The sequence below is a fragment of the Terrapene carolina genome, unplaced genomic scaffold, assembly GCF_002925995.2.
Source record: "Terrapene carolina triunguis isolate 2854851 unplaced genomic scaffold, T_m_triunguis-2.0 Scaffold68, whole genome shotgun sequence".
NCBI classification, from domain to species: domain Eukaryota; kingdom Metazoa; phylum Chordata; order Testudines; family Emydidae; genus Terrapene; species Terrapene triunguis.
The window spans coordinates 75707907-75722740 of NW_020664419.1; the positions used below are offsets into that span (position 1 = coordinate 75707907).

A 14834-nucleotide genomic window follows, 5' to 3' on the forward strand; every position below is an offset into this window, starting at 1 on the left:
TTTTTTTTTTTGCTTGGGGCGGCCAAAAAGCCAGAGCCGGCCCTGCTTTTAGAAATGGTTAGTGAGGTGCTGCTTTGTTTTTTAATTACTTTTAAAAAAATAAAAAAGAAACACATTACCAAGGATTCTGAATATACAGTATTTTTGTCATGGTTTTGGTGCATATAATATGTTCCAGGTTTTAATATTCTGGCTGCCACCTTTGAAGCTGCTATGCAATGATTAGCAAGTGAATCAGCTATACCTGAACTTTTAAATAAGCAGATTTTATTAAGCTGAAGTGGAATCCTCCACATTCATGAACTACTCTTAGATTCCAAAATTCTCTGCCACTTTTTGAGCCATTTTTTTTATCATACCAGAAATGCATTTAGCTTCTCACAATCTATTGTTTTCATACAAATATGGAAAGGAAGGAGATTGATAGTGTCACATTCTAATATCCAACATCATTAAGTGAAATGTATTTACCAATTAGTACAGTAATGCTTGCAATATAAAGATTTTGGCATGGAGTGGTTCAAACTGATAACATAGGGGTGGATCCTGCTCCCATTGAGGCCAGTTTTAAAATTCCGAACGACTTCACTGTTGCAGAATCAGGGCTATAATTTAGTTCACAAATTTAGTAGCATTGTGTTAGCTTCAGATGTATTTACACTAAAAAGACAAAGAACTTCCTATCCTTTCATTCAAAATGTTTTGAAAAATATACTGATACTGGTTATTTATGTATTTGGCATATGAAATCCAGTCAAGCCAAGTCACAGTGTTCTTATCAACAATGTTCAAGGCATGAAGACCTCCAGAAAGTTGTCATTTTGCTGTCCTCAACGATGTGTGTCGTGGTTTGTGGCTGCCCACATTGATAGAGTGGACTCTCTCTAAAACACCACCAAAATTCCGCTGCAGCACAAATTCCATGTCTGGTATGAAATCGGTTCAGAAGGCTTCGTTGCCTTCATGGTAAATCAAACCCGGGTTGACATCTAGTGGGGTCAGAGACAAGATCATTATTTGTCACTTTCTCTGTGGACCATGAAACTCTCCACGTGTCCTCTACCATAAGTCCCTCACCTGGTGAACTTATCCACAATGGGTGCTGTGAGGGCAGACAACCATGTGGTGGATTAAACAAGTCTTTAATTAACAGTAGATGTGGCATATCACGCAATTTTGTGACAAGCTTTGCTACGCTTTCCTCTCTGCAAACACTAGGTGGAGCAATGTTGCAGAGAACTGGTAACCATAGTAGAGGATTAGATTTAAGTGTGCCTGAAATAATATGCATGGTGGAATTAAGTTGTACGTCAATCATCTTTGTGTGAGACGAATGAGCCTGTACTGGAGCGCAGTACTGCGCCGCTGAATAACAGAGTGCCAAGACTGAAGTGTGTAATGTTTGGGCATTGGCACCCCATGTCATTCCAGCCAGTTTGTAGAGAAGGTTGTTGCACGTTTTGACCTTACTCACTATATTTGTAAGATGATCATGATATGTGAGAGTTCTATCCAACATGATGCCTAGATAGTCTGGGTGTGAATTATGCTTTATTCTCTGACCATTAAGAACTATATTCAGCTCTCTGTCCACTTGTGTATGATGTAAGTGGAAGACACCTCACACCGTCTTATTTCCATTTGGTATCAGGCACCACCGACGACAATAGTTGACCATAGTCTCGTTCAGAACACTTTCAAGTATGTCAAAAAAGTGTGACTGAGTGCCGAGGGATATGTCGTCTGCATGAACAAACTTGTGAGACCCAGTATATGGCAGGTCATTTGAATATAAGTTGAATAATGTTGGAGATAATATTGCTACTTGTGGGAGGCCATTCTTTTGGTGCCTCCAAGCACTTTTTCTATTACTGATATGCACACGGAAATGGCGATTTCTCAAAAACAGAGCCATTGCACATACTAACCAACTTGACCTAGTTCTAGACAATTTCACCAAAAGGACCACGTGCCAAACCATACCGTATGCCACGGTCAGGTCAAGGAAAACTGACACCAGTCTTCAGCTTATGTTGGAATCCATTTTTGATGGAAGTTGTAAGTGCCAGCACTTGATCACATATACTACAACTGCGGCAAAAACTAGCTTGCTCTGGTGCCAGTATGCTTCCGCAGATGGTGAAATTCTTGCTGAAATAAGACGCTCAAGCACCTTAAAGCAGATGCTTAGAAGTGAAATTGGTTTATAGCTCAAAGGCAAGTCTGGATCTTTCCCAGGTTTCAGCAAGGCAATGACCTTCGCTTGGCACCAGATTCTAGGCAGTCTGGATTTCCGCAGAACTCTGTTGAAAAACCAAACGAGCCATTTCTGAGCTCAAGAACCCAGATGTTTCATGAACTCAGGCGCAATTCTATCCTATCCGGGAGCTGTACAGATTTTTAAATTATTTGGCACTTTATCCAATTCCAGACTAGTGAATGGCTCCATTTTACCATCAGCTGGATTACTCTCATAGACTCATAGACTTTAAGGTCAGAAGGGACCAATATGGTCATCTAGTCTGACCTCCCGCATGATGCAGGCCACAAAAGCTGACCCCCCCACTTTCCCTTAACTCTGCTGTTGAAGTCTCCAGATCGTGATCTAAAGACTTCAAGCTGCAGAGAATCTTCCAGCTTGCGACCCCTGCCCTATGCTGCGAAGGAAGGCGAAAAACCTCCAGGGCCACTGCCAATCTACCCTGGAGGAAAATTCCTTCCCGACCCCAAATATGGCGATCAGCAGAACCCCGAGCATACAGGCAAGATTCTCTAGCCAGACCCTCATTTTACCAGCGATGGCCGTTATTGCCTAATTGATTAAAATCACCTAATCCCATCAAACCATTCCCTCCATAAACTTATCTAGCCTAATCTTGAAGCCAGAGAGGTCTTTCGCCCCCACCGTTTCCCTCGGAAGGCTGTTCCAAAATTTCACCCCTCTGACGGTTAGAAACCTTCGTCTAATTTCAAGCCTAAATTTCCCCACGGCCAGTTTATATCCATTCGTTCTCGTGTCCACATTAGTACTGAGCTGAAATAATTCCTCTCCCTCCCTGGTATTTATCCTTCAGAAACATTGCCATTCATCATGTACTTGTCGAACAGGAGCTTTGGTGACCTTCAACAGATGACTGGCAATCTGATTTGGAGTAACTGCCAGCCTGATTAGTGCACATGGATATTGAGCCGTACCTAGACGACTAATTAAGCTCCAGCTTTTCCGGCTTGACCACATAAAGTCAAGCGCCACTCTTGCTTCCTCCAATCGAGCCTGGCAAGTGGCATCCAATGATTCTATAAGATGGTCCGCAATCTCCAGATCACCTGACTGCTCATACTGCCTCAGCAAGTCTGCACAGTCCTCGTTCAGATATGGAATGTGCATTGGTCAGAAGCTGTGTGGAATTGTTGCACTTGCAGCTTTAAAAATGGCACAACAGAAACAATGGTTTGCATCTTGCCTGGAGATGATGTTTAATAGGATGGTTACAATGCTCCTTTCTAAGTACTCTGTAAAGGAGTCGCAATCTGCCTTCTGGAAATTTGATCTAGGCTTTGGCACGCTCCTTATAATTGGAAGATGCATTCCCATCTGAATCAACGCCAGACAATGTTGTCTATATGGAAAATCATTAAGTACAGCACACACTGTTGGCTGTGTGTGATTGGCATACGACGTGACCCAGCACAGGTCTGGGCAGTAGTCCCTATTCCAATGTGCTGAAGGGAAGGTACCGCGCTGCTTAGGGTCATGGACCAATGCGAGATCATTATTTGTTGCCAACTCCAACAGCTGTTCGCTGTTTTGGGTCTGCAGTCATATAACCCCATTCGCTATGATGACTATTAAAGTCACCAACGTTCACTACTGGATGCTTAAGGTTTGGGAGAACATGTGGGCCCCATGTAGAAGCATTTCAAAGGATATGGCAAACCATATTTTATTTTTGTCTTCCATTTTTATTAGCAGCTTTGATCAGTAAGTTACAATCAATAGAAATACTAAATATCATGTCATATGGATACTTGTCAGTGGCTGTGATTTCTGGTACTATACATATTCTGCATTTTAATGACTTTTTTGTTTGCATTCATCAGATTAGAAGCTATCCAGTTATACAGGCTTCATACCATCCTAAATTAATTCAGACATGAAAACAAGGGCTGCAGAGCAAAACTATACCTACAGTATATACCTAACTCAGCAGTATCCCAAACTAGCATACTTTTCTCATTAAAGCCTGTGCTGCAGTAGGTTTGAGGGAATGGGGAATAAACAGGTAAGTGCTAACTGAACCTGAAAAGTATTATGCAAGTTTTGGAAGGCTTGTGTTGTTTTCCTCATTCTACTCTTGGTACAGATTCCATATTGCAATATAGTCTGTATATTTAATAGGCCAGACTCAGAGCTTGATCACACTCTACAGCAGGCAGTGGAGTTACTCTGGATTTATACTGAGGTGTTACTGAGAAAAGAATCTGGCCCATAGTTTCTGCAGATAGCTTTTCCATCACTAGGGTCTTCCAAAATAGTGATTCCATTCTGTAATTCAAGGAAAAGGGAGTTTCCACTTACAGGTTAGCTAATTCTTGGCAGCAATTGTGAGACAGGACTACAAGCAGATGTCCTCGTACTGGGTTATGAGGAGTAGGCGAGGCTAAGTAGTGAGTAAAAACCTCTTCCAGGGGAGCAGTGGGGAGAGATTAGGGCAGGGCCTGCCAAAATCTTGCATCATGGACATGTTCTCCCAAGGTGAAGAAATGTTACTCATTGCTCATACGTATAACAGCACAGACAGACAGATTCCTATACACAGCGACACCTGCAGGGGGTTCTGTTCTATCTAAAGAATGTTTTCATCTATATTACTTTAATTGACTTTGATAAGGAAAACTTTCTAACATATCCAACCTGTTTGCCTAAATTCAAATATTACAGCATCTAAATCCATTTTCCTTGAACCTTGAAATACTTTTCCAAAACCCATTGATGCCAGTGGAAAGACCACCATTGATTTGAATGGGCTTTGGTTCAGACTCTTCCATCCTGTTAGTAGACAGGGTGGAAAGGGGGTGGTACCTACATACGTAATATCTTCCTATTCCAGAATATATGATTTATTTGGAGCTGTTGCAAAGTGCCATTTTTCTTCCTCCAGCAAGTTCGATGTCTAATTTGCACAATGTCGGAAATTGGGAGATAGCCTGGGTAATTTGTCTGACCGCATCAATGTTGAGCAATTTGAGCCCTTTGAAGTTTAGAATAACTGTAACATCACTGTAATATTTCATTCTCATTGTCAAGTATTTGCAAAGTGCAAAGAAGGGGCTTGGTGCTGTACATAGTACACATTCACTGTGCAGGGCTGCCAAATATCATGCATCTCTCAGGACATGTATCTGACAGTCCAGTCACGCATTCCCGCAGGGCAGCCTTGAGCTCATGCATTTGGATATGCTGCAGGCATTTGACTGTAGTTCTGCCTGATGGAACGGGGCCAAGAAGGAGCAGGGAAGGGCGACAGCACAAGAGGGAGGCCTGATACCGGCCTCAGGTTGCCCTCAGTACAAAACAAGCTAAGCTACCCCATTCCCAGCAAAATTCCCTTCCCCCACCCCCCCACTGCTTCCAGGGAGCCCCGGAACCTTCTATTCCCCACCACCACCTCTGCCAGGTGTCCCCACCCAGGAGCCACAACACCCTCTATCCCCCGGCCTCCAGAGCTCCCAGCTCACTCTATCCTACCCTGCAACAAGCAGCACAAGCACTTCTTTCCTCCCCCGGGGGGTTCCCTGTCTCTGGGGCCCAGCACTCTGCTCTGCTGCAGCACCAATCATCGCAGCACCCCTCTCCCCATGCTTCCCACTCGGATTTTGCTGCCCCCACCCAGCTACCAGCCAGAGCTGCCAAATTCTGTTCCACTCTATGCCCTGAGTTTATAGCTACATGCAAATTATTTGCTATTAGCAACATTCACTCTTTAAATAATTTGTATAATATATCACATCTGGAGCAGGACAGAACCTGGCAGCTTTGTGTGTATCAGTTCAGTACCTGCTGTTAGATCTGTGATGTGTTTCAGTTAAGCAAGTGCATAGGCCTGTAGGGGGCCGCAGGGAGAGCAATTTGGTGTTAAATTCCTTTAAAAAATGAAATGTGTCTTCTGAGTGTTTGTCAAGTGAGCAGCTTTGCTATGGAGGTCACTGAGAGATGAGAAATGTTGAGCCCCAGGGTGCCTTTTTTCTTTAGCGCTTTTCAGGGAAGAACTGTGCTCTGAGTGAAGGCCAGAGGATAAAGTCATCACTGAGAATATTGATACGCTTGCTGTGAACTCTGTGGGAATTACGCACTTCCTAATGACTTCCAACAATCTTGGGAATGGAAGACCGGATCCTTGGCCCTGATGAGTGACACAAACCAGCGCTAAAGCTGACTCACGTGGCCAGCTGGGGAGTCCCCCGACATAAGAAAATCTCAAGGTGGCATAAAGCCTGCTTTGGTTAGCTTTATGCCATCTCCCCTCACTGCCATTGGCATAGGGGATTGCTGGAATGCTTCAATGACCCATGGCTGTTCAATGGCCCCTTTAGGCTGCAGTAAGTCAGAAAAGCCCTGAGGAACAAGAGAATTCACAGGTGGCATCCTGCCATTTTGCCCCACTTAAGGCTGTGCTGTTTGGATTAGTAAGGGAGAGCCATGTTGTGTCTGGGTACGCGTTTATGGTATGTTCTGTTTAGATCCTGATTCTATTTGCTTTCTGCTTTCACCAGCATGGTACCATCCTCCTGTCTATGCACTGGTCTGGAAGCTCAGGAACACCCCCCCCCCCCAATCTTGCACCACTAAAGTTAATGAGAGCTTTGCCATTTCGGCATAGAGCGTCTGCTCTACAGCGGCACAGCTGCATCTAGTGTAGACTAGCCCTTAGAAATGGGAGCAGACGGGGCTTTGGAAGGTGTGATCCAGTTTGCATACATCAGGACTGAAAGAAAAGGATTGAATTTGATCCTTGTTCATTGAAATTTGCTAGGTGGCCCCAACACCTAGGCTCACTAGAGCACACTGAAGTAGTATTTAAGGGGGGATACTTTGTAGTTACTACAAATTACTTGTAGTATCTGAACAATATGTTAAAGACTAAGGCCTCAATTGTATAGCAAATTTCACCCTCAACTGAAATGCCTTTGCTTTTGTAAAACAGTAATAATAATAAACCTCAACCCTCTTTTATGTAACTTAGAATTTGTATCTAAAATGGCCTATTTAAATATTTCTCAATAAAGATACAACAATTTTTATATATCTAGATAACATTATCTATCTATCCCAAATGTTCCAATAACTATGTGCTACTAAATATGAAAAAGAATCAGCACCGAGTATAGAATGGGACTCAAATAACAATGCTTTGTATTAAATATAACATCTGGCTAACATCCCAGAAACATGTACACCCATATTGGATTAAATGGAAGATTAAAAGATTTCCTGGATGGGTTTTATTTATGATGATGATGATGATGCTTATTTATTATTAAAGGGCTGATAACATACTGAAGGCAAGATACTTGTGTGATGCTTCCCAGGGGTACGAGTTGCCAGGCATCTCACTACCGCATCTGCCCTTAGCATGAGGAAGCCTTGTCTGTGCCTGGCATGGGTCAGCTCCCCAACACCACCATCAACTCAAACACTTCCCTTTAGTCTTTGCAGGCCCCACTGCTACTCTGCAGAAGCAGCAATAGTCGCTCTCCAAACCTTGAGCCCTCCAATCTCCCTGGAGTGTCCAGCTCCTCGTCCACTGGATACTTGCAGTATACACAGATTCACTGTTTCCAAAGAAACAGTACATCCCAGCTTACCAGATCTACCTTGGATCACCGCTCCGCTTAATGCACCGCAATTAGCAATTAGGGACCTACCAAATTCACGGCCATGAAAAATGCATCACTGGCCGTAAAATCTGGGCTCTCCCCCCTGAAATCTGGTCTTTTGTGTGCTTTTACCCTATACTATACAGATTTCACGGGGGAGACCAGCATTTCTCAAATTGGGGGTCCTGACCCAAAAGGGAGTTGCAGGGGGGTTGCAAGATTATTTTATGGGGGTCATGGTATTGCAACCCTTACTTCTGCGCTGCCTTCAGATCTGGGCGGCCGGATAGCAGTCGCTGTTGGCCAGGTGCCCAGCTCTGAAGGCAGCACCCTGCCAGTATCAGCACAGATGTCAGGGTGGCAATACCATACCATGCCATCTTTACTTCTGCACTGCTGCTAGCAGCTGCTCTGCCAGCAGCAGCTCAGAAGTAAAGGTAGCAGTACCGCAACTCCCCCTAGATTAACCTTGTGGACCCCCCCAAAACTCTTTTATGAGTCAGGACCCCTACAATTATAACACCGTGAAATTTCAGATTTAAATAGCTGAAATCATGAAACTTCTTATTTTTAAAATCCTATGTCTGTGAAATTGACCAAAATGGACCGTGAATTTGGTAGGGCCCTATTCATAATGACATTAAGTATAAGTTTATTTAACAAAGTACAGAGACTGAAGTAGTAGCAAGTAGAAGTAGTGGAAAGAAATAGTTACCTATAAAACAAAATCATAACGCTCATCCTAAAGTTTAGACTTAATTACTAAGGTATTTTCGTGTCATAGAGCAATGCTCACCCAAAATCCTTGCAGCGCTTTACAACCAGGCTTGGCTGTAATCCTCCTTTCATGAGACAGACAACCTGTCAGCTTGTCTCCTAGGTGAAGGATGACCGAGTGAATTTCTTTGCCCCCCCAGTATGTACCAATCCCATCTTTTGTCTACTTCCATAAACAGGACACTCCACCTGCTGTATCTGTTTCTTACTATAGATTTTCTCGTTTGTAGATTTCGCAGCTTTTTGACTGGCACCTTGCTCAGTATGCAAATAGGCCTCCAGTGTGAGGCAGACAATACACAAATGATCAGACAGGGATATAAGTATCTGCTACCTCCTACCTGAAAGGAATATGTCCAAGGTATGTTACCTCTTGGTGACCTCCCTTACTCTAAGACCTTAAGAACATACACCTCTCCCCGATAGAACGCAACCCGATATAACACGAATTTGGATATAAGGCGGTAAAGCAGTGCTCCGGGGGGGTGGGACTGCGCACGCCGGCGGATCAAAGCAAGTTCGATATAACACGGTTTCCCCTATAACGCGGTAAGATTTTTTGGCTCCAGAGGACAGTGTTATATCGGGGTAGAGGTGTAATTTTCAGTGTAGATACATAACTCCTTAAATATTATCCCTACATACATTTTGCAATGGTTATGGCAACCAGTAGGCTACCGGCTCTCAGTAGAGACCTTTCATGCCACCTTTTGGTGAGTTATCATGCAGATATCTGACCCAGGAGATCCCTGTAAAACCCTATCCAAGCCCTGTGCTTTCTGCTAGTTGGCACCAAGGGTTCCCTGGGTCACAACTAGATGTAGAAATCTGTTTAATATTAGAGAATGGAAGGGCATTTGTCAAGGCTTTTGTCAAGCCTCCCTGCATAATCACATTTCAATATCCTCAGCATAAAATCATCTTATTGCTAGTGCCCAGAAAATGTAAACAGTTTGGTGTGAGAGCAAAGATCACAGGAGGTTGGCAGATAACAGTTCTTTGCGGGGAGGGGAGCAGTCATTTTATATTTAGTACTAAGCATAATAATAACTGTATTACCATGAGATATTATCAGCCAGAGTACAATATAACCATAGTTATACTGTACCATATCTTTTTAATTTTAGTTTTAGTTAAATATTTGTTCACGGAGGGTTCAGATTTTCAGTTATGGAGACAGAAGGCCTCTGATTACCTGCAGAGCTGGGAAGCGGCAGTACAGGCAGCCCCACCAATGTTGTCTCAACCCTTTTCTGGAGAGACCCCCCCTACTGATGAGAGGGTAGTTCAGTTTTCTTACCCATTTCATCCTTGATCCCTTTGCTGAGATTGTCAACAAAAGGCATGACTCAAAGCTTACTGAAGTCAGTTGAAAGACATTGATTAACTTCAGTGGATCAGGCCCAAAGTAATCCACTTTTGCAAACTGATTTGAAATTACGTCCACTGTGATCTGGACTGAGACCACCAATTCATTTCCCATAAGCCACCAAATGGCCATTTGGGGGACATACCGTTCAGCTAGTACTGACTTGGGCTGGGTTTGTACTGGTGACCTAAGGAAGGCAGAGTAGCCCATTATTAGTCCTCTGTTAACCATCCAACCCCCCAGGGCTCTTCTAGTAGTCTGGAGACATAAAGATGAAAGCAGCCTAAAATATTTTTTAGACAGTAATTTATTTCTTTTATTCAAAACAGCTCTTGATAGTGTACATCAGTCTCGAATGACCCAAATGATCTGTAGGCCCTGGATATTTTATGCAAAAAATATTTTACAAGAAACTTTTCATGTAAAGGGAGTGCTGCATTTTCACTGTTACTGTGTTACATTGATGAAGACTGTGAGCATGATATTGGAGCTATGAATTAGATTTCACAAAACGGCTCTGCTGTAGGGAGCTGGATGCTTATTCATCGTTGAGATCAGTAGGCTATAATTAGCGCTCTCTTGGAGGGTATTTATCTTCCATTTTGATGCAATCCCCCAGGCAACAAATTTAGAGGACAAAATTCATTGGCCTGTAGCATCAGGGTGTAATCTCCAGGGACAGTTAGTATCTAAGGATGACTAGGTTTCATAGATATGTTTGCAATACCTTCTTTCTAATTGCATCATTTTCAGTGTAACTAGTATCAGCTGTGACTTTACAGGCAAAAGACTGTGTCTCTGAACAGCACATTGAGATCTAAAATATCCTTTTCAGTTCCTTTGAAATTACAATAAGGAATACTCAAGAAGGCCCCTCGGGTTTACAGGAGGTTTTATGTTCAATTCCTTTAACATTTTAAACACTGTTAACTATGGTAGCCTATGCACTTCCTTGGGTAGCTGTATTGGTGGATGGACTATACTGGTACTGTAGTCTGTGATTCTGGTAGTAAAATCTTGCAGTGCATTGGAATTTTTTGAGGTGAGCAATACGTGTCTGGATTTTGGGGGAAGCACTGGGGAGCTTGGACAAAATTCAGGAGCCAGTCGAAAAAATTGTTTTGGGACCATGGGACTGGAAGAAATCCCATGAAAGAGATCTGAGGAAGGCCAGATGAATGGAACTGGGTCGGGGAAGGGGGATTATGGGAAATAATTTGTAATGGGAAGGAGATTGTGAATAAGGAGAGGCCAGATAGCTGAGTGAGATAGGGCGTTGCAGGTTGGGATTGTGCTGGCAGGAGTGGAGAGGAGACATGGGCAATTTGGTGAAATTGATTAAAAACTGGCTAACTCAGTGGTTCTCAAACTTTTGTACTGGTGACCCCTTTCACATAGCAAGCCTCTGAGTGTGACCCCCCCTTATACATTAAAAACCCTTTTTTAATATATTTAACACCATTATAAATGCTGGAGGCAAAGTGGAGTTTGGGGTGAAGATTGACAGGTCGCGACCCCCCATGTAATAACCTCACGACCCCTTAGGGGTCCCGAACCCCTGGGCTAACTGCTAGATCTCAAAAAAAAAAAAAAAAAAAGTAAGTGTAAATGGGGGATCACCATCCACTGGGAACATTTCTAGTAGGATCCCTCAGGGATCTTTTAATGGCCCACTGTTATTCAATATCTCTATCAGTGGTCTGGGAAGGAACTATAAAATCATTGCTGGCAAAGTTTGCAGATGACAAAAACTGGTGGAATGGTAACTAATGATAAGGACAGGTCAGTTCTACAGAGCAAGTTTGATTGCATGGTAAGCGAGACTTATTTGAAGTACATATATTTTAATACAACTATATGCATGAACATTAGGTCACACTGATTGTAGATCAGACTCATAGAATGGGGGATTATATTTTGGTAAGCAGCAACACACAAAAGACTTAGGGGTATTAGTACATCGCCAACTGAACATGAGCTCACAGTGCAATGTGATCATTGAGCATATAAGCAGGGGAATAAGAAGGGGTATGGAGATTTTACTACCACCGTATAAAGCCGTAGTGAGACCATTACTGCAATACTGTGTCTACTCATCATGGCCACGCTTCAAAAAGGACATTGACAAATTGGAAAGAGATCAGAAATGAGATCTGAGCATGCCTCATAGTGAGACAAAAGAAGCTCAATGTATTTAACTTAAAAGAGGATGATTAAGGGATGATCATGATCTATAAATAACTCCCTGGGGAGAAGGTTTCAGATAGTAGATGGCTCTTTCATATAACAGACAAAGGCATAACAAGATCCAATGGCTGGAAGCTGAGGCTAGACAAATTTAGACTAAAAGTAAAGCACAAATTTTTAACAGTGAGGTTAATTAGCCATTGAAACAAGTTATCTAGGAATGTGGTGGATTCTTCATCCCTTGATGTCTTTAAGGTTGGATATTTTTCTAAAAGATATACTGTAGTTAAACCAGGAATTATGGGCTTGACGCAATTACGGGCTGAAATTCTATGGCCTGTGTTTGTGCAGAAGGTGAGACTAGAATGGTCCCTTCTGTCCTTAGCAACTAGGACATAAAATCCGTCCAAAGTTTTCAAAAGTGACTGGTGATTTTGAGTGCCCAGCTTGACACCTTAGAGGGGCCTGCTTTTCAGAAAGTGCTGACCACTCACCCTCTGCTCAGGGATCTCAAGTTAGTCACCCAATATCACCAGTCAGTTTTGAAAATCTTGGCCTCTTAGGGTATGTCTACCCAGCCTGTGACAGCAAGCCTCCCAGCCCGGGCGGACAGGCTCGGGCTAGCAGGACTCGCACTAGCACTCTGAAACTAGCTGTGTAAGCACTGAAGTTGCCGCTTGGGCCCTGAAGCCTAGGAAGGGGATGGAGGGGGCTTCAGAGCCAGAGCTCCAACCCAAGCCACAATTTCAAAGCGCTGTCTACACAGCTCTTTTTGGAGTGCTAATGTGCTGGAACAATTTGTATAGTGGAGGCACAGAACCATTGAACCAAACTGTAAACGCTGGATATGATGGGAACCACTTCAAACCAGGGGGTGTGGCAGCACCCCCCACGCCCCTAGTTCCAGCACCTATGCTAGTGTGAGCCCTGCTAGCCCAAGTCTGTCAGCGTAGGCTGGGAGGCTTGGTTCCACAGGCTCTGTAGACATACCCTGAGTAGTATGTTTAGGTTTTTTATTTTCCTAAATCTCAGAGTCCTGTTACAAAAAGTTTATCACTTGTTTTTGGTAATGAATCCTTCTGTTTTATATATATTTTGTTCCCTAAATTAATTCAGTCTTTAACCATAAAGCTTAACCCTTTTGTTGAAGCTTCCGGCTGCATTAACCTTGCCCATTTTTTGCCCAAAATATTGCCTAGTGATGTATGTATGTTTTTGCTTTTTTCCAGATGACGGGTTAACTGGAATTCCACCAGACGTTTTGAAGAACCCACCAACAGATCAGCAGATTAACAAACTTGCCAGGAGTCTGGGGCCTGAGTGGGAGCATATTGTACTGTATCTGGGTTTGTCACAGAATGACATCTACAGATGTAAAGTCAATCACCCTCACAATGTGCAGTCACAGATTGTGGCTGCATTTGTCCTTTGGAGACAGCGTTTTGGAATCAAAGCAACAATCCAAAGTCTGCACACCAGTCTGATGGCCGGAGAAGTGGATCCTTCTGTGATCCAGCATATGCTTGAGTGAAGTCTTGTTATCGATTGGTGGCTCTTGAGTTTTTTGCTAAATGAAATACATTGGATTCACTGAATCACTTATCAGTGTTCTGATGTCTCTTAATTAGAAAGCGAGGAAATGGCAGACAAGCAGCTTGGTAATTTTATTACTCTGTGCTTCCTTGTAGCTTTCAGTTCTCTGTGGGAGGTTTTGACGTCTCTTATAATTACATGTATGCCAGATTATTTTTTAACAGGCTTTAAGAAATTATCGTTCTTTTTGTTCATTTTTATACTTCTTCCAAATGTTATATAGTTAAGAAGGCGTTGACGCTTAAAGTTTGCTAGAGTCTTTGCAAGCAGTGAGCCACATCCTGAGAGGTGCTGAGCTAATAGTAATGGGAGGTTGTTGGGCTCAGCATTTCCCTTAGGACTTTGCCCATTGTTATTGTATTATGTAAGAATACTCTAAGGCAGGAGTAGGCAAACTACGGCCTGATCCGGCCTGCCAGCCATTTTAATCCGGCCCTCGAGCTCCTGCTGGGGAGTGGGGTCTGGGACTTGTCCCAGTCCAGCACTCCAGTTGTGGAGCAGGGTTGGGGGCCGCTCTGCGCGGCTCCCAGAAGCAGCAGCATGGCCTCCCTCCGGCTCCTACACGTAGGGGCAGCCAGGTGGCTCCACTCTGCACACTGCCTCCGCACCAAGCGTCACCCCCAGCAGCTCCCATTGGCCGGGAACTACAGCCAATGGGAGCAATAGGGAGGAGAGGGCCATCTGAACAGTCTGCTGGCTGCCCAGTTTGCCATGGTTTTCTGGACTCCTGGTACCTGACAGTATGGTTTGGCAGAATCAGCTCCTTCAGGCCCAGAAGCAATCTGCTGGTATTTTATTTTCAGTCTTCTGTAATATAGTCCTGACCTTCAGCCATTCATGATCCTGTTACACCTCTCTTGCATCTTAATTAATTATATCCTATCATGGTGTATTAAAGCGTAATTCTATCAACAAGTCCCAAATAAACAATGTAAATCAATTTGAATTTTGGATGTTTTTTATACATACATACATACATACATATATAATATTTTGCTGTTTCAAACTGCTTAATTCCAACATACATGTA

General features: G+C 43.2%; 1 protein-coding gene across 1 annotated transcript in view; it reads left to right on the forward strand.

Annotated features, from left to right (window-relative positions):
- CRADD (CASP2 and RIPK1 domain containing adaptor with death domain) overlaps nt 1-14362 on the forward strand; it is a 95402-nt gene extending 81040 nt beyond the window's left edge. Inside the window, exon 4 of the mRNA XM_024218163.1 lies at nt 13441-14362. Coding sequence (XP_024073931.1) covers nt 13441-13742 — 302 coding nt within the window. The 3' untranslated portion in view covers nt 13743-14362. The remainder of the gene's footprint in view (nt 1-13440) is intronic.
- The last annotated feature ends 472 nt before the right edge of the window (nt 14363-14834 follow it).